Source organism: Neltuma alba, unplaced genomic scaffold (genome assembly GCF_004799145.2).
Source record: "Neltuma alba isolate B1F8T4 unplaced genomic scaffold, ASM479914v2 tig00004897_pilon, whole genome shotgun sequence".
Classification (NCBI taxonomy): domain Eukaryota; kingdom Viridiplantae; phylum Streptophyta; class Magnoliopsida; order Fabales; family Fabaceae; genus Neltuma; species Neltuma alba.
This window is the reverse complement of record NW_021633900.1, coordinates 112,383-130,754: the sequence shown is the minus strand read 5'-3', so window position 1 is coordinate 130,754 and position 18,372 is coordinate 112,383. Positions and strand designations below refer to the sequence as shown.

General features: G+C 31.2%; 1 protein-coding gene and 1 pseudogene across 1 annotated transcript; both read right to left on the bottom strand.

Moving 5' to 3' along the window:
* The window catches only part of LOC114746095 (protein ZINC INDUCED FACILITATOR-LIKE 1-like), a 65,238-nt pseudogene that overhangs the window by 10,525 nt on the left and 36,341 nt on the right, over positions 1-18,372 (bottom strand).
* Positions 7,026-18,151, bottom strand: LOC114746096 (protein ZINC INDUCED FACILITATOR-LIKE 1-like). Its single transcript, XM_028934278.1, has 17 exons — positions 17,711-18,151; positions 17,093-17,133; positions 14,251-14,311; positions 14,062-14,164; positions 13,443-13,545; positions 12,744-12,797; positions 12,597-12,659; positions 12,460-12,509; positions 12,276-12,351; positions 10,577-10,753; positions 10,095-10,182; positions 9,609-9,694; positions 9,397-9,504; positions 8,546-8,590; positions 8,325-8,413; positions 7,949-7,992; positions 7,026-7,360 (listed from the first exon to the last, which is right to left on the bottom strand). Exons 1-17 carry the CDS (start codon positions 17,871-17,873, stop codon positions 7,248-7,250), a joined length of 1,464 nt encoding a protein of 487 aa, XP_028790111.1. The 5' UTR covers positions 17,874-18,151; the 3' UTR covers positions 7,026-7,247.

The window sequence follows — 18,372 nt, the reverse complement described above, 5'->3', positions numbered from 1 at the left end:
TCTTCCTTTTTTAGTAAATTGTACATATCAGCCATGCAATATTTACTCTTCCTTTTTTCTGGATATATGTGTTTCAAAAAAAAAACTTGAATTTATTATAATGTTATACATTGTTTTCTTAATTTTAAGTAGAAATAATATAATAGTACCTTTAATTCTTAATATGAGATTTAGATAACTAATTTATGAATATTGAATAAATTAATTAAGTTAGCTATTTATAATAAACAGGTAGTATCTTTCATAAAATATTCTTATTAATTATGTATATTATGATAAATATTCTTTAATATATATAATTATTATGGACACTGTTTTTAAAAATAAATAATATAAAAAACAGATTAATATCTTATATTTAAAATTAAAATTAAAATTAAAATTTAGTTAGTTTTTATATTTAAGCAAGGAGGTAGTTAACAATTTTTATTGTGTAGGTCTCTTTTCGATGTCTTCTTTTTGCTCTCCTTGAAACTGAAAAAGTACTATTTCTTTTTCCTAAAGCCAGATAGTGCGGGGGAAAAGCGAGAAAAGAGAGCGCAGCCGAAGGCAGGTTGTGGACATCTGTAAAGTTTGTATGATTGGAGGGACAACGACAATGACAAGAATCAAATCTCCATTATCATACATTCTGGGAGATTCATGAATACCCTTTGTTTAGAAAATTGTCAAATTATCCCAAATATTTTTTTGTTCAGTTATATAAAATTAAATTAAAGAATTAGTAATTCAATAGTCATAATTATTATTTACCATAAAGAGGGCCTGTTCTCCAATAATTTTTTTAAAAAAAGATCATACCTGACATAAGTTGACCTAGAATTGACCTGTTATTGAATCCGAATACAAAATTAAATCAAAAAGTTAAATGCTTTTTGAAAAGGGAAAACCATATTAGAGGTACATGTATTTTTTTTTAATTTTCAATTTGGTATTTATGTATTTTTGGTTCTTAATTAAATCTTTAATTTTGCTTAATTAATATCATTAATCCTTATGTAAAGACTAAAAATGCCGAGAAAACAAAGTTATAATAGCTAATGTTGCTAAAAAAAATAAAAATAAATGTTTAATTAAGAGGAAAAAACATATAGGTACTAAATTAAAAATTGAGAGAAAGTAGAGGTACCTATGATATGGTTTTCCCTTTTGAAAAACATGATTTTAATTTTAATACCTGAAATTTGAAATGATAATTTTATTTATTGGAAGTTTGTCTCTGGGACTAAGCCATTAGTTTTAAATTTAATGATCAAAATCAAAATAAGATTAAATTTCAAATATTAAAATTGAGCATCTCAAAAAGCTTAATATAATATTCTGACTATTTGCTGACATATGGGGTTATTTATTTGACAACTTTATATGTTGTGGTGTTATTATATTTGCAATTAAACTTATTATACATTTATTCCTTATAGTTGTTATTAAATATGCATATCATTATTTTCTATTAAAATTTTATTTAATTATTATATCATTAGTGAGATCACCTCAAATTGATACTCTCCACTTTATTATAGTCATGAGACATGAGTCATCAATAAAGACATATTGTTGCAGGACAAATTTCCAAGTGGCAAAAAAATTCGTGTATTTTAGATTTTTAGTAATTCTTTGTCTTTTTGTCCCGAACAAAAAATCTTTCGGGTTCCATGGTTTCTTGTTTTCAAAACAATATTTTGTTTTTAAAAACACAAAAATAAAAAATATTGTTTGATAATTTGTTTTCAGTTTGTTGTTTTGAAAAACCAAAAACAGTAATATGTTTTTAAAAAATAAACAATTAAAACAATTTTGAGATGTTTTCTTGTTTTTATTTTTTATTTTAAAAAATTGGAGAAATTTTCTTCTATTCTTATTTACTTACTGCCTGCCACGTATCACCATTAGTGGTAGTCACTGACGGCCAAATGTGATTTTTTAAATATTTTTTTGTTTCAAATATGATTTTTTAAAATAAGAATCCAAACATTTTTTTTTTTATTCTCAAAACTTATTTTAAAAAATAATTTTATAAAATTGTTTTCAGAACAAGAAAACAAATAACAAAAACAAACAAGCCTTTTGTTTGGTTTTTTTTTTCTTTCTCGTATTTAGGAGTTGCCTAGACCACAACGAAGGACTTTCTAGTAATTTTATGCCTTTTTGTCCCCAACAATGTCAGTAGTTTGGAAACCAAACATCTGGATGCTATTTTAAGTATAAGAATTAGTTAAGTTATTCAGTTCTAAATATAAGATTTTAATCAGCTTTATATATTAAAGTTATAATTTTTTGCTCAAACTATTTGTTAAATATTTTTTCACTTAAATTTCAATTAAATAAGTTTTTTTGGTAAAATCAACATATAAATTTTTAAATACTATTTAATATTTATAAATTAATCATTTAGTTTTTATACGTAGGATTAGAAGAAGCATAGTAGTACCATACACAAATACACAGGGAGTACCGTACACAAATATACATACATAATGTAATGATCTCCTAATAAAATAAAATAAGTTAAAAAATCACGTTACATATATATAATATATATAATATCATTGCATAAATATGCATTTAGTAATGGAGAAAACAATACTCTTTCACGCACCACTTCAGCAGAAGAGGCAATTAATATTGGCTAGAGAACATTCTTGACATCAATTTTAAGATAGCTGTGTATGCTGGTAAGCCTGGTAATGTAGTTTTGTAACTTTTTACTGTTGATCAAAAGTCGATGCAAAAAGAGAGAGGGAGAATCTGAAAAAAAACTTTGAAATTCAAAATTTTATATCAATTTTTAATACAATTAACAACATATAAAAAAAATAGATACTCCTCTGATCCTAAATATAAGACATTTATACACACTGTTGATTAACAAAGTCCTATATTAAGAACTGGAGGCAGTATATAATTAACTTTCTACTTGCTTCGTTGTTCATCATATTTCTTCCCATTCTACGTTTGGAAATCTCTTTAATTACTTTGCTCCGGTCCATTCCTCCACTACATTCTCCTTGGGAGCCTTCTTCATGGTTCAGCATCATTTTACATCAAACAAGTTTATCAAAAATAAGTATGTACGTCCATGTCAATCTTAATTTAAGCTTTTTTTTTTAATTTTTTAAACGTGTGTATGCAAATTTTCTTTTATGAACAATATAGAAGGTTATCTTTTTAGAAAAAAATCTCAAAAAAATAATTCTAAAATTTCAAAATCTCAAATAAGGAATAACTATAAAAATATACTACTCCTCTGATTCTAAATATAAGACCCTTATACTAATTTAACTTATTTTCTTTATCTCTTCAAATTAATTAACTAGCTCTTATAATTAGGACCGGAGATAGTATATATATATATATATATTTATATAGGGCACGCAGCCAAAGGTAATGGCTGCTTTTGTTCATTTTTAATTAACTATTTATATTATTTATCTAGGCTAAATCATACTATGATTTATTATATGTGGACAAAATGACATAAAAGAAACAATAATTTTCTATTAATTTTTCAAATTCTTATAATTTATTTCAATTTTAAGTTATTTTATTTAAATTAGGTCCTTCTAGTTTGATTTGTTATAAGCACAGTAAAAAAGTTAATTTTAATTTTAAAAAATCTCAACAGTTTTATGAAATTTTCTTCATTTTATTTCACACCATTTTAACACTCTTAGATTTTCATAACTAAAAATTTCATAAAATTTCATAAAATTTCTAATTCAAATAAATAAATTAGATTAATTCATGAATTAATTATATATATACATATATTAAATTGTATACAATTTAATATTTACAATTTTGTACATATACGTTCAGATTTGAGAGGATGCCTACTAGCGGCAAATAAGTGGGGAGGGGTCAGACAAGGCATAGGCCATGGGGTGGCTTTTAAATTTTAAAGAAAAGGCAGATACACAAACATACTCTTCACACATCTCAATATAAAAAAACAATAAAATTAATTAATTTATTAGAATGACTTGTGTCACTTAAATCAATGGTTGAAAATTCGAATATAATTTTTATGTAGTCTATAGGAAATTAATTAGCATAAGTGTGCCATTTGTTTTCAATAACCATGTGAGAGATTAGCATTTATTGTGGTGAAATATATTTTCTATGTTTTTTTAAAAAATAAAGACCAATTAGATTCTCTGATTTCTATTTTTGTCTAAATAAATAAATAAACAAACTGAGCATCTTATCTTGTCGAAATCCTGAAACTTAAAAAAATTGTACAGTGGCTCATTTACAAAAATTATTGTCACTTTATCAATACTAATATTGCAATATGTTTTTATTTATATTTTTTTTTATTTTTAAGGTTTTTTTTTCCGGTGAAAAAGTATAAAAGAAAACACTGCGTGACAAAATAATGTCACCTACTCTAAATTTAAATAATAAAAAAAAAGATATTACTCTCATAATCCTATTTATAAGTTACTTTCTACATATTTATATAGAAAAAAACTTTAAACTTTATTAATTTTCATTTAAAATTCAACAGGTTTATAACTTTATTCCTAGTTAATATATACTCCTCCGGTCCTTAATATAAGACCCATTTAACTAATTTGATTAGATTAAGGAAGTTAGGTAAATTAGTTAATTATAAGAAAAGTGACACATTTTTCCTAAAACGCCATAATCATCTTTCTTAATACCTCCTCTCCCTCTTCTACTTAATTATGGTTGGGGGAGTATCCATAGGGGTAATTTAGAAAAAATTAAAAAATATGAGAAATGGGTCTTATATTTAGGATCAAAACCAACTCAAAAATTGGGTCCTATATTAAGGATCGGAGGAGTATTATTTTTCATGTAAACAAAACCAACACAATATTAATAAATGAAAGGTAAAATTATGTATCCATACAAATAATTTCCCTTAATATTTTGTAAATAGGATAAAAAAATATCTTCTCTCCCTATCTTATAAAGATGATTGAGTATTGTCCAACACCCACGATAAAACGGCACGATGAGGGGGTGAAACACACAAAAACCGCGAACTAAGAGAAATTAAAATTGGACTTTGTTTCCTTCCAAAAATCTATTGGGAAGGCCCGCAGCTGGGACCTTATCATTGGCGAAAGTTCAAGCTTCCCTCTTTTTCTTCCTTAGCCGCCACAAAGATGAAAGATGATTTTTTTTAGGGAAAGAAAAAAGTAATCATGTTAGCAGCGTAATTTTACTCATAATTTTCTTGGGTGAAATTTTACCCATGTTTTTTTTTAATAATTTGACCCCTAATTTTTGGGTGTAAAAAATGAATAAAATTGTACTATTAAAAATATCAAAATATTGAGTGTACTTAAAAATTAATCAGAAGTAAATTTATACTTTTAACCAAATCCACAATAAATAAACAAAAGCATGAAAATGAACACGACGCATTATTTATAGTTTGATTATTGAATGGACAATGACAATGACATGAAATGATGAATCAAACATCAATCAATTATCAAATAAAATTATAAACAATAAAAAGAAGACTCATGAATGATCTTGGCATTGTCTAGGCCAAATGTCATGAGATCCATTCATGACTTCTACCGACTGATTTGGATAAGGAAGTGTTTAGATAAAAACTAAATAATAATTTTAAAACTATTTTTACGGGTTACAAAGTAAATATGTAGAGGAATTTGTTTTATTTAATTAAAAAAGTATTTCTTAAAAATATTTTTAAGAGTTACCAAACATTCTCTTAGTATTAGTGTACCACTGAATTATAATCATAATAATCTTGGTTTGATTATATAATTAATCATCACAAGTTACAACTCAGCGTTTCATGAGTCATCATGGACAATGACTTTTTATTTGCCTTTGTCTTCCAGCATATAAATATAGGACGGGTGACGCGAATCCTCGGGGGGCCTAATTTCTCTGTCTCCCCCGCCGCCCCGCCTATTTTTTGTACGGACAATCCAACGGCACATTTTCAGCCGGGTGGACGTGTAAATATATCTATAAATTTTTATCAAATATGTCTCTGACACGCTATGCAAATGTTGGGTGCAAAATTATACATGAAAATATAAAACGGTGCAGAACTACGACAACCGTTAATTATTATAAGGTTGATTGTTTGTTTGACCGAAAACGATGATTTGGATGTTGAGGGCTGATATTGTTTAGAGAGTTTGATTAAAAAAAAGTGAAAATATAAATATATCTATGAACTTTTTCCGAATATGTATTTGACATCGTAAACAAACCTTGAGTGATAAAGTACTTATGATTATTCTAAAAAAACCTTCAAATGTTATAATTTTTAATTCATTAAAGATGACCTTCTAAAAGGATGACACGAATATGAGTTCTAATAATGTCAGTAAGTTTCTAAAACCCAACTCACTTAAACTTCTCTTATTCCCAAAAAAAAAAAATTGGATTGTTATTTTTTCTAAACATTTCTCGTTACTTTTAATTCTAACAAATAAAAGAAGACCGCAAAAGATGTTCATTAAAACATTAAATTTTTAAAAGTTAATACATCATTTATTCAATTCATCCTCATTTAAGGTTTTCAAATTTTTGGAATTCAAATAAAAAATAAAAAATTGTTTTGTATTCAAAATACTGTTCAAATCAGCTCACTAAATAAAGAAAGAATTCAAATAGCAATAAATTTTTCCTTTTGGTTAAACAATACTGCCACAGCAACTATAGCCTATGACAAGCACATGTCCTACTAGAGATACAAAATTATAAGAAATTATAATTTAAATTAATTTTTAAAGAAATTATAATTTAAATTAAAAAAACACCTGTTCAAGCTGTGACCTAGCATATTAAGTTACACTCATACAATAACTGCAGTCCATGACAAAGCACATATCCAACTTGAGCTGCAAAATTTCATTCAAAATAGATGTCAATAGTACAATGACCAGGTTATTTCAACATAAACAACAATTATCCAAAACATTACACATAGAATAAGCAACCATTAAATATACAACAATAGACTTTATTCATGACTCAACATAACTAGAGAGTCACTATGACTCTGCTCTTAACCAAAGAAATCACATGGATCTTTCTCTCTTTCTCTTTTTCCTGCTTGCTTTCTTTCTCCGTTCTTGCCTCACTGATCTTATTGCTCGCATTTCATCCCCTCAGACTTCATTAACAGCATGTTATTATCTGCTGATACCCCTTCAGACTTGGAAAAAAAGTCTGATGATGATTGCTTTAATCAATCTACGAGCTTAAACTGCATGTTATTGAAATCATTCTAACTGCTCTGATGCTGTTTCCTCCTTCTCAGCCAGGAAGGGTTTGAACATCATAGCCGCTCCAAGTGCTTCTACTAGGTTCAGCACAAAAAATGCCATATGAGAACCTGTAGTTAAATGTCCCACAGTTAGTGACCAGTGAGTATACAGTAATAAAGCTCATGGTATGAAACAAAAGGGATGGATATTCTATTTCTTGCAGGCATCATGACTTATTGTTGAATTAGAAGTCAATCCATTTTTGATGTACAAGCAAAGTAATCACGCAAAACTGCAGCCTAGTCAAAGCCTTACCAGCATGTGGTAATATTTGATAGTATTAGTTCTAATGACCCAACAAAATACCATCTTCGGTCTTTAATATTGAAGCTAGATAACTAATTTATAGATATTAAGAAAATTAATTAAATTGGTTATTTGTAACATATATTTTTTGGCTTTCTTAAATTGGTTTTTTTAATCGTGCACGACAAAACTATTCTTTGATGAGAATCCCTTACAATTAATAGAGCTATTTTGGGAAAAAATTATAAATTTGGAAGATAGAGTAGATTGAGATCTCATATTTAGGATCAAATTCAACCTCCATTTAGTTCTTATATTAAGAACTGGAGGTTGTGCATGTGCACGCGCTTTTGCTACCCTTCCTAATGGTACATGAAACAGAATTCAGCAGAAATAGCTGAGTTTCATACCTGGGAGGAAAGAAGCATTTACCCGCTTTTGGGACCAAGTTAATCTGCATTTGAACAGGATTATAATTAATAATCAGTGTTCATATGAAATGCGTTACAGATTTTTTTCTAGGGAAAACAACCAGTTAATGGAATTTCAATTTACAAAAAAAGTACACCAGTTTCAGGAATATATGAAAACCAAATGTTAAGACTTTTGTGGAGTTAAACTCATCCTTACAGTCTCATAATAAAATTGGTAGATGCCTACTGACAAAGGATCATTGATAACAGATTGATATCGATCCAATGCAAATCTTTGTTGACAACTTTTAACCAAATTTGGCAATTTGAAAAGTCATAGTAAACTAGACAGGTGAATGAAAAGTAATCTTACACTGCACCACCTCCAGCAGGGCCAACAGCTTTCGAAATTGACATGCCAGTCATAGCAATACCATTAGCAGCTCCTCTTTGGTGTTGTTCCTGTCCCCCCCCCCCCCCCCCAAAAAAAAAGAAAATGGAGCAATACCATTTTAATCCAACTCAGTCATGAAAATCCCACAACTGGGAAAGAAAAATATTAAGAAATAATGAACTGAACAAAGAAAATTTTACCACTGCTCTGTTTTGCAGGATAAAGAAACCAGTAATAATGGTTGCCTGAAAAAGGAAAATTTACAATCAGGTAAGCTCATAATGTATGTCGGTTTGTGAAGGAGATAGTGTTCTGCTTTTGGTATTTACATCTATGGGCTTAACTGCATCCTAAGCCCTCTAGTTTCCTTATTCTCACAATTTAGGCCTCAATTTCAGTTGGGTCAGTCTTCCATCTTTAAACAATACAAGCGATTAAAGACTCGTTCTTGTGACATTGGAATTTAAATATTGACCCGCCTGGTTATATTATCAATCGATTTAATTGAATTTTTAAAGAAGAATACTGCTTTAATTAACATTGGAAGGAATAAATCGCTACAATGAATGAACTAGAGGGACAACAATGCAAACATTATAAGGTCTTAAAAGGGCAATAAGATCCAAGTCATAAGTTTCCATTATAATATGTTTGTAAGACAATAATATGAAGCATGGACGACTTGTGTCCTTGTCCAACAAACACCAAGTATACACAATGTGCACTGCAATATATTTGCAATTACATATGAACACTTCAAATTTTTATGATGTCACTCTCTCTCTATCAATGTTTGTGCCACTTAACGAAGACATTCAGCATATTGCAAGGAAAAGTTCTTTCTTTCTTTTTTCTTTTTTTTTTTGAGATAATTGGAAGGGATGTACTGGTTACAAGTAAGATTGAACTCACGACCTTCCACTTACAGGGGAACTTTCATGCCACTAGGCTACGAGGCCATTCTCCTAAGAGAAATAATTTTAAAGACTGAAAATACCCATAAAAATTATTCTATGCCAGTCAATAGTCATCAAGGAATAGATGGACTTACAGAGAGACAAAACTTAAGGACAGAGGCAATAGTTATCAATAGGTTCATTGCAAAGCCAGGCAACAATGCTATGAAAGGATACATTTGTAGGAGAGGTATGGATATAGCCTGCATATGGTATCCAAAAAAACAACAATACGGCTTAAAGCACAAAAAGAACAATGAAAATGCCCAAAAAGCCGCTGAAATGTTGCATGAAAGGGAGCGCTAACCGCTGAAATGTGAGTGAGTCTCACAGGTCCACAAACTTTCTGCACAGCTGGGTAAAGGAAGATTTGGTAGAGCAACAGACTAAAACCTAACCAGTTAAGTAAAGGTCAGTACTAACCAACATGATCTCGAAGCGATAAATATATCAATACATCGGAAACAAGTAAACACTATAACTTTGTAATGCATATCTTCCTCTGCAAGTTATGTTTATGTTCTTTCTTTTTTTGGTTGAAATTAATGTTTATGTTCGAGAATAAAAGAAGCCTAACGGAAGTTTCATCAACAGAGAAAAGAATAAAATTAAATGCTTCTTCAGAATCCTTCCTGTGTTTGGCAATTAAATCAAAGTAACTGAAACTTACAAGGTTAAACCTTATACGAATGCAATTAAGTTATGCATTTAGTATTTGGGGAAGAACAGTTGGGAAGGAACCGTTATTTACACGGTTAATATTGTCTAAAATTCATAGCCATCAAGTACGTACCTGATATTGAAAGAACATTACCAACATCATCGGTTGAATAGTTCAAACCCCCTAGCTTTAGAGGACTGACGGCCCATAAAGAGAAAACCTGCAAAAGTGAAATAGTGACAACTTATAGGCCCCATAAGATGAAAGACGGTATCACTACTGGTTTTATACTCCATGAACTTTTTTCATATCACTTTAGTACTTGAGAAGATTTCTTTGATTCTATAGAATATCATGTATAATATTAAGAATTAAAGAGATGGAAAACATCATTTAGAGTATTAACTTGATAATTATTTCACTTCATTTTTAAAGGATCAAACTTGGGAAATTGTTCTCTCTGATGAATGTCAGTTTTTACTGCCGATTTAGCTACATGTCAGATCAAAATCAATAAATATGGGTGGGGATAACAAGATGGAAAGCAATAAAGTCTAAACAACACAATATCATATGAAACGCATAAAACATCTATACTTCAGTAAGAAGTATACCTCTGTATAAGCCATATCATGCAGTGAGAAAATGCAATAAACAATAATGGATGACATCAAAGGCCAATTCAGAAGGAGGTTTTCAGTTTTCTGAACTGTCTTTCCTGTGATTCCTTTTTCCAAGGCTTCTGCATCGTCAGTGAACTCATTACCAACATTGTGGTTATGCAACGTTTCCTGCAGATTTTGAAAACAAAAATTTTAATATCTGAAGGGAGCCTTCCTTTTTTTTTTTTTTTCCAAAAAAAGACAAAGGTAAATCCATTGATCCTGAAGGTATTCCACTACTGAAATGTGAAGGTGTCTGAGAGGAGGGTACTCTTCCCTTGACTAAGTTACCTAACAAGATTGTGAGGTTTAAGAAAATGCCAAAATAATGGAGAAAAAACAATTTAGTACTGTAAAAGGGGGATATTTAGAACAGTGCGACCTTCCAAGGAATAAAGCTTATGAACCATGCTATGACATAATGGGAAAGAATGATTCAGCACAAATTAGGAAATGAGACTTGTATTTTTGATAATTAATTTGGATTTATGCTCGGATGGTTTGCAACAGAAGCTATTTATCTCCTATAGGAGGGTTAATGGAAAAGTAACGAAATAAAGAAAGAGACCTACCTATGGTTTTCAAGGAGCTAAAAAAAGCCTATGGAAAGCCCTCAAAAAGAAAAGTTTTTATGTTGCATATATTGAGGCTTTACATGATATGTATGAGAGGGCAGCATATAGCATTAGAACACGGGGTGGTGAGACAAAAGACTTCTTTATAAGGATTGGTCCACATCAAGAATCATTTTGAAGTGCTTGTTTGACCTAGTTTTAGACATTCTAATAGAGCAAATTCAAGAGGAAATCCCCAAGTACATGCTCTTTGCAGCTGATATATTCCTATTGCACCGTCAAAGGAAGAGGTTAACAATATAGTTAAGTTATGGAGAAAGGCTTTAGAGTTGAAGGGTTTCATTCAAGCACGAGTATGAGGGAATATATAGATACTGCAATTTTAACAAGCGGTAAGTCAGAAATGATTTAGAGGTTAATGCTAGAGATTAGACCATACCACGATTGTTAAAGTTCGGGTTTGTAGGGTTGATAAAACAAAATGATAGTGAAATTGATCAAGGCATTACGCGAATACAAGTTGGGTGGTTAAGATGGAGAAAGATAGGTGTTATTTATTATTGCAATGTACCTACTAGGCTTAAAGAGAAGTTTGTTATAAGATCAGGAATGTTGTATGATAGTGAAAGTTAGGCATTGAACACACAAGAACAATAAAATGCAGTAGCAAAGATGAGAATGTTCAAATGATTATGCGGTCATATAAGAAAATATAAGATCCATAATGAATGTATACAATGAAAAGTTGGCGGGGCACCTGTCGAGAAGAAAAGTGGTGGAGCCAATACCCCATAGATGATAAAAGTTACACACATACATAATACAATAAATTATATGCCTTACAATTCATAGTTTTAATAGTGAAGTTTAAAACATTATATCCCAAATACGGTATATATTTTCAAGAAAATAAATAGAAAATCAAAACACAATCGATGCATTTCTAAATTGCAACAAATATGAGGCTTTATACCAAAAAAAAAAACACATAACTCAATAGTTTCATTAATTCCCTTAAAAAGAAATTACAGTCATAATAACATTAATGGATAAACACAATTTTTGGCTATACATACCGGAAGCCAGATACATGCAACCAGTACAGCAAGTGCAAAGACTGATATTATAAAGCAGGGCAAGAAGTATGGAAACCTGTAGGCCATTTGTGTTTGGACAAATAAATATCAGCATATCAACAAGGAAATAAGTTAAAAGTTCAAAATTACTGTTAATATTTAAAACTAGGATAAATATACTTACTTATCAAATAAGGAACCTTTTGGAAATACATGTGGATATTTCTCTACTGGCTGAAATACCAAAATTCTTCAATTTTTAGATGAACAAGTGATAAGTGTGCTGAAGGGCATGTTCCCACACACATGCAACAGAATTACCTCAGCCAAATAGCCTCCCAGTGCTGGGCCAATGACTAAAGCTATGCCCCAAGCTGAACTAAACTGAAACCAGATGACACTATCAAATTATCATAAAGAACATGTACTTTCAAGAATCAATAGTAAACTAAACTAGACTAGACTCACAGTTGAGAGTCCTAAAGCTTGGTGTTCTTCTCTAAAAAGCTCAGTAGCATAAGCCTAGTGACAGAGTTGATATGTAAGTGGAAGTTAGAATCAAATAGAACAAGTCTTCTAAAGAAAAAGAAATAAAAATAAACAGAATGACTAGCTTTCAAGAACACAAATCCAAACTTCTGATTGAGCACTGGTTCAGTTCAATGAAAAGTTAAAGACTAAATCCGAAAATTTAGACATTGAATAATACACTCCACCTCAAGGTAATCTCTCAAAGCCAGTGTATCTCATTTAAGTCCACCAAAATATGTTTTATCTTTAACATCATCATTGCATTAAGACTGTTACAAAATAACTAACAGAAAGGGGTCATATGGCCAAATATGAAGTTAATATAACCTTTACATGTGCAGTTTCCATTAACCATGCATCAAAATGGTACGGTGCTCTGTCATATGCCTACTTTCAGATACCATTACTCATTTAACAATCACATCAGGTTTTGCGTTATGCCACGTTGCCCCTCTCCATAAGTCATCTATTAACAGGCTTAGTGTGAAAATTACATAGAAGATAGAATATTGCTTGAAGAATAACACAAGACATTGTAAATTTGGAGGACCAAACACAGACAAAGGGTATCTGTGAAAGGCCAAATATCAGTTCATTCAATTTTAAATTGTTACCTAATACATCAAAAAAAGGTACCTTTATTGGTCCAAGCGAACCATTTAAGATTCCAAGAAGAAATCTTGTGCTAACAGCCATCCAATAACTTGTGCTAAGGCCAAATAGTGTGTTAAACACAATACTGAAATTGAATAAGAATCAAAATCATATGCATAACCTTATTGATGTAGAACAGTAGAGGATGAAGAGGGAGATCATGGAAGAAAAAGAGGGATAATAAATTATATGATATATAATATATTATATATTTATCTATCTATATAATAATAATATAATAAATAATAAATTCTATTTAATTATTATTAATTATTAGAATATAAGAATATAAGAATATATTTTAATTGGATGAAGTTAGGAGACTAGACAAACAGGCAAGGGGGGAAAAAAAAGAAAGACCTAACATGCTATTAGTGGACGGCTATTTGTATGGAGTCCATGATAAGTTAAAAAAAATAGATAAAACAGAAAATAAATGAAACAAACTTTTAAGATGCACTAAATAATCTTCAATTTTCGAGGTGTTTAATTTTTCTTCATCATGCCCAGAACAAGTTTTCCACAACTTTATTTCTCTTTCTATTCACCATTGTTAATAATAGAGCTAGAAAGAAATCCAAAACAATGTAGGGGTGCTTACACTGCCACAAGACCTATAACAATAGCATTTTTTCGACCATACCGATCAGCAAACATTCCCCATGGAATTGATGTTAAAGCTCTCCCAAACATGAATGAAGATCCTATAATATATTTCAGATGAAGATCAGTATTTTAAGAGCTCATAAATCCCTCTAATAATAGAATGAAAGGTCTAAAAGAACCTTACCCACATAACCAGCATAGGAACTGACATCTGCCTCCGTTTTTGCAACACCAAAATCTCTTACCTGCAAGCAGATTACTACCAATAACGCATCTTCTATTCATCATTAGTTGTATGCTCTTACAAGCTAAGCAATAGAAACGAACATTAAACAAAGATTTTATTTCTTGAGGAACAAAAGAGAAAACTGAAGGTATAATAATACTGTGTCATAGTTAGAGTGGTAAGTTAGATTATTGCAAGCCTGAAAAGAGATTGGCTCTCACATGAGGATAAAAGTTTTTCCATACTCGTATATATTCGTCATTTAAGTCAAAAGCTACCACTTTGTTATTTATGTCAAAATATGCCATTTGACATGATTCAAATGTATCTCTGCGAGCCATCCATGGCAATTTCAAGAAATAAACCCGAAAATTAAGTTGACATTAAAAGAATGCGATAAAAAAACTGCAAGAAAAGGACTGCCTGCTAGCACACAAACCTTTTCTTGTAGGTTTCCAAGGAAATGGAAAAAAAATCAGGAAAAAGGTAACACAGTTCGTCATTTTTTGCCTCAAAAGAAAAAAACTCCGTTGACATTGTAGCAAGCATTAAATACGAACCATACAACAGAACAAGGTAAAATAAATTTCTTAGTTTAAGAAATAAAGGGGCAAAAAGTTAGGATAAAAAGGATAATTTATAGGGAAAACTAATTTAGAGGTCCTTATAGTTATACTCACTTTTGAATCAAGTCCTTGAGTTTTTTTTCTTTTTTATTAGATCCTTTAGATTTCCACCGTTATATGCGTTACTCCCTAAACCTAAAATTGTTAAGTTAAAATTAACATCGTTGAAAGTTCCGTTTGAATCACCATCTTCTTTGACTTCCTCCCACCAAAACCCCCAAGCTTTCTCTCCTTCCCTGCCATTATACACCTCATCGTTCCATTCCCACCATGTATGCCATTAGAGCTAGACATTTTTGACTGCATAGCTGCTACTGCATAGCTGCTATTATTACTTGAACCATTGTACCCATCGTCAACCAGGATGCCTTCACCTGTGGGCCTAGCCATGTCGGATTCCATGACTGGTGCAGCAACTCTGCTTCTACGACGGAGGTATCCGTGACGAAAAAGAAGAGATATAATAATGCAAGCTCGACGATCCGATGAGACATTTTGGGGAAGGAGAAATGGATGAGTTATATGTATTTCTTTCTCATTTGTTGAGGATGATGTCAATAACTGACCAAAATTTGACTTGGGGGCTATAGTGATTAAAAGTTCTCATATGGATATGATCGCAAAATAGCACTCTGCGCTGAAACATAGGAATAATATGGTTCATGCATTGGTTTCTCAAGATATCTTATTAATTTAATTAATGTCATCAAAAATGACTTGGGTGTGAGTTAGGTATATTTTTTGAGATATTTGATTAAAAGGCCTTGTGGATGATTTCTAAATAGCATCCACCAGTAAACAAGAAGTCATTTGTTGGTGAGTGCCATTTAGATCGGACATGGATGAGTCTTGTGTTGTGAGAAACGAATGAGACATGGATGAGTCATATGTTATGAGAAACGAATGAGTTATATATATTTTTTATGATGGATATATAGTTGGCCGGCTAGCTAGGTAAGGCGTTTAATAGTGGGGGAACGAGATGATATTGAGGAATAAGAAAAGGAGAGAGAAAGCTTGGGGTTTATAGACTTACAGTGAAAGGAGGTTGAAAAAGAAGATGATTTAGACTTTTAACGGCATTTTTTACAACGTTAGTTTTAATTAACAGTTTTAAGTTTTAGGGAGTAATGTATCTCACAATGAAAACTTAAAGGATCCAATAAAAAGGAAAAAAAATTCAAGGACTCGATTCAAAATTAAGTATAATTATAAGGACCTCCAAATTACTTTTTCCTAATTTATACTCAAATTCATTTATTCAAATGCCCAAATAATTATAAAAATTAAATAGGGTTAAGGTACATCTAGTATCCCGAAATATTTTTTTAGGTACATTCAGTACCTTGAAGTATTTTGTGGCATATCCAGTACTCAAAATATTTTTTAGGTGCATCTGACACCCTAAAGTATTTTTTTTTTACTTGGTGCTGGATACATCAAAAAATATTTTTGGGTGTTAGACGCACTTAAAAAAAATACTTCAAAGTGTTAAATGCACTAAAAAATACTTCACTAGAAGCACCTAAAAAAATATTTTAGGATGCTGAATACATTAAAAAATACTTTAAGGTGTTGGATGCACCTGAAAAAATATTTCGAAGTGCTGGATGCAACTTAACCCAATTGAATATATTAACCTGAAAATAGTTAATTTAGTTAATTAATCAAACCAATTGTATATTAGTTTCTGTTCCCATCCTGAAGCAAGCAGCCTCTTTCAAAACTTTCTAATAGCATGTTAGGTCTTTCTTTTTTAAAAAAAGAGTGAGCACTTCCAGTAGCACTATCGGTTAGATCATAAAAAATTAGAATTGAAATTATTATTATTATTATTAATTTAGAATATAAAAAAGGAAAACAATTAATGTCATGTGTATCAAACAGTGGATCAAGTGGCAGTCACTTTCAAGAATTGACGTCCATTTAAAAAGAAGACGTGAAAAAATTGACATTAAAATTAATAATCTAGATCTTCCACATACCAAAATCTCCAACCATATCCGCGGCTATCAAAGAATGCACCAAGTTGAAAGAGACAATATACATTCACCATGAAATAAAGAAATAACTGAAGAATCTTAATGGGAAAAAATTACTGAAGAATCTGCGGGTATGAGACTTAATATAAATGGGGAAGAGACCAGAATCAGGTGGGAAGAAAATATACTCACCATGAAATAAAGAAATGGGAAGAGACATGACACAGGCAGTGCTGTACCGAGCCAAAGCCAAGAAACAAAACAATAAAGTTAAATACTCAGCTAGATAGATTACATTTTTGTTTGTTTTGAAACCTGTTGATGAACTAAATCATTCGCCACAAAAAAAAAAAAGGAAAAGAAAGAGGACAAAAAAAAAAAAACAATTACATCATATGACTAAGGGCTTTTCAAGTGAGAGAAGAATTAGAAAAGCACTAAAATTGCAAGCAAATAGCTTGGAAGGATATATCGAACGTAAAGAAACAAAACAATAATACGTTGCTATCCCATAATATAAAAAGAACAATTAATGATTCATCATAGGGAAAGCTTTTTCTTTGTCCCTTTCTAAAGTAAATGAACCGATCACAGTGAGGCAAGTTGGCTCATTACTCAAGAGTAAAGGTTGGATATGCTAGCATTAGCAAACGAATCGATCAAAATAGGTCGATTTTGCTTTAGTTTTCAGAAACTATTGACCCGAGTACTTCAAAACAAGACGATCGGTAAAAGTTTGTTCTTTTGACTTGACCAAAAAAACTGACTTTCTGAAATAACATCAAGAAAACCAAATTCGTTGATACTTACCGGTGCATAGAGTCACCATCCATACGTTGAGAAGCTGCTTTACCGGTAAGCCTCGATGCATTTCCTTGTCTTGCTCCACTTTACATCCTGGGCAGTTCTCATGGTAGCGATTCTTCAACAACGGCTGTCTTGAACCGTTCTTATCATTGTTGTCGGCCGCCATGTTTGTTTGTCCTCGAGATTCTCAGAAAGCACAGAACCAATAAAGTAGAACCCGAGAAATCTATCGAAGGTGAGAGCTTTTTGCTTCGTTTCAAACCTCGGAGGAGAACAACTTACAAATTTCCCTTCTTCTTCTTTTTTTTTTTCGCAATACAAAAGGCAAGCTAGTACTAAGCTTCAGGGTGCAGGCTGGAGTAAAAAATTAAACAGGCTGCGTAGCAAACCACGTGATGAGGTCAGACATGTAACTTCGCTCAAAATCACAGATTTGTGGAGGGCATGGGAAGATAGAGATAACAAGATGAGAACAAGAAGAAGAAGATGATGAAGAGTGAGACGAGCTTGTATTTTAGCCTGAGAGGTTTCAGAAACATTTATAGAAGAAGGCAAGAAGCACCAGCCAACCAGTAGTGCTCACGGTGCCGTCTCGACGTCGCTGGCGATCATGACACTGCGCCCCAACAATCTAATGCACATGCATCTGAAAAAATAATCACGAA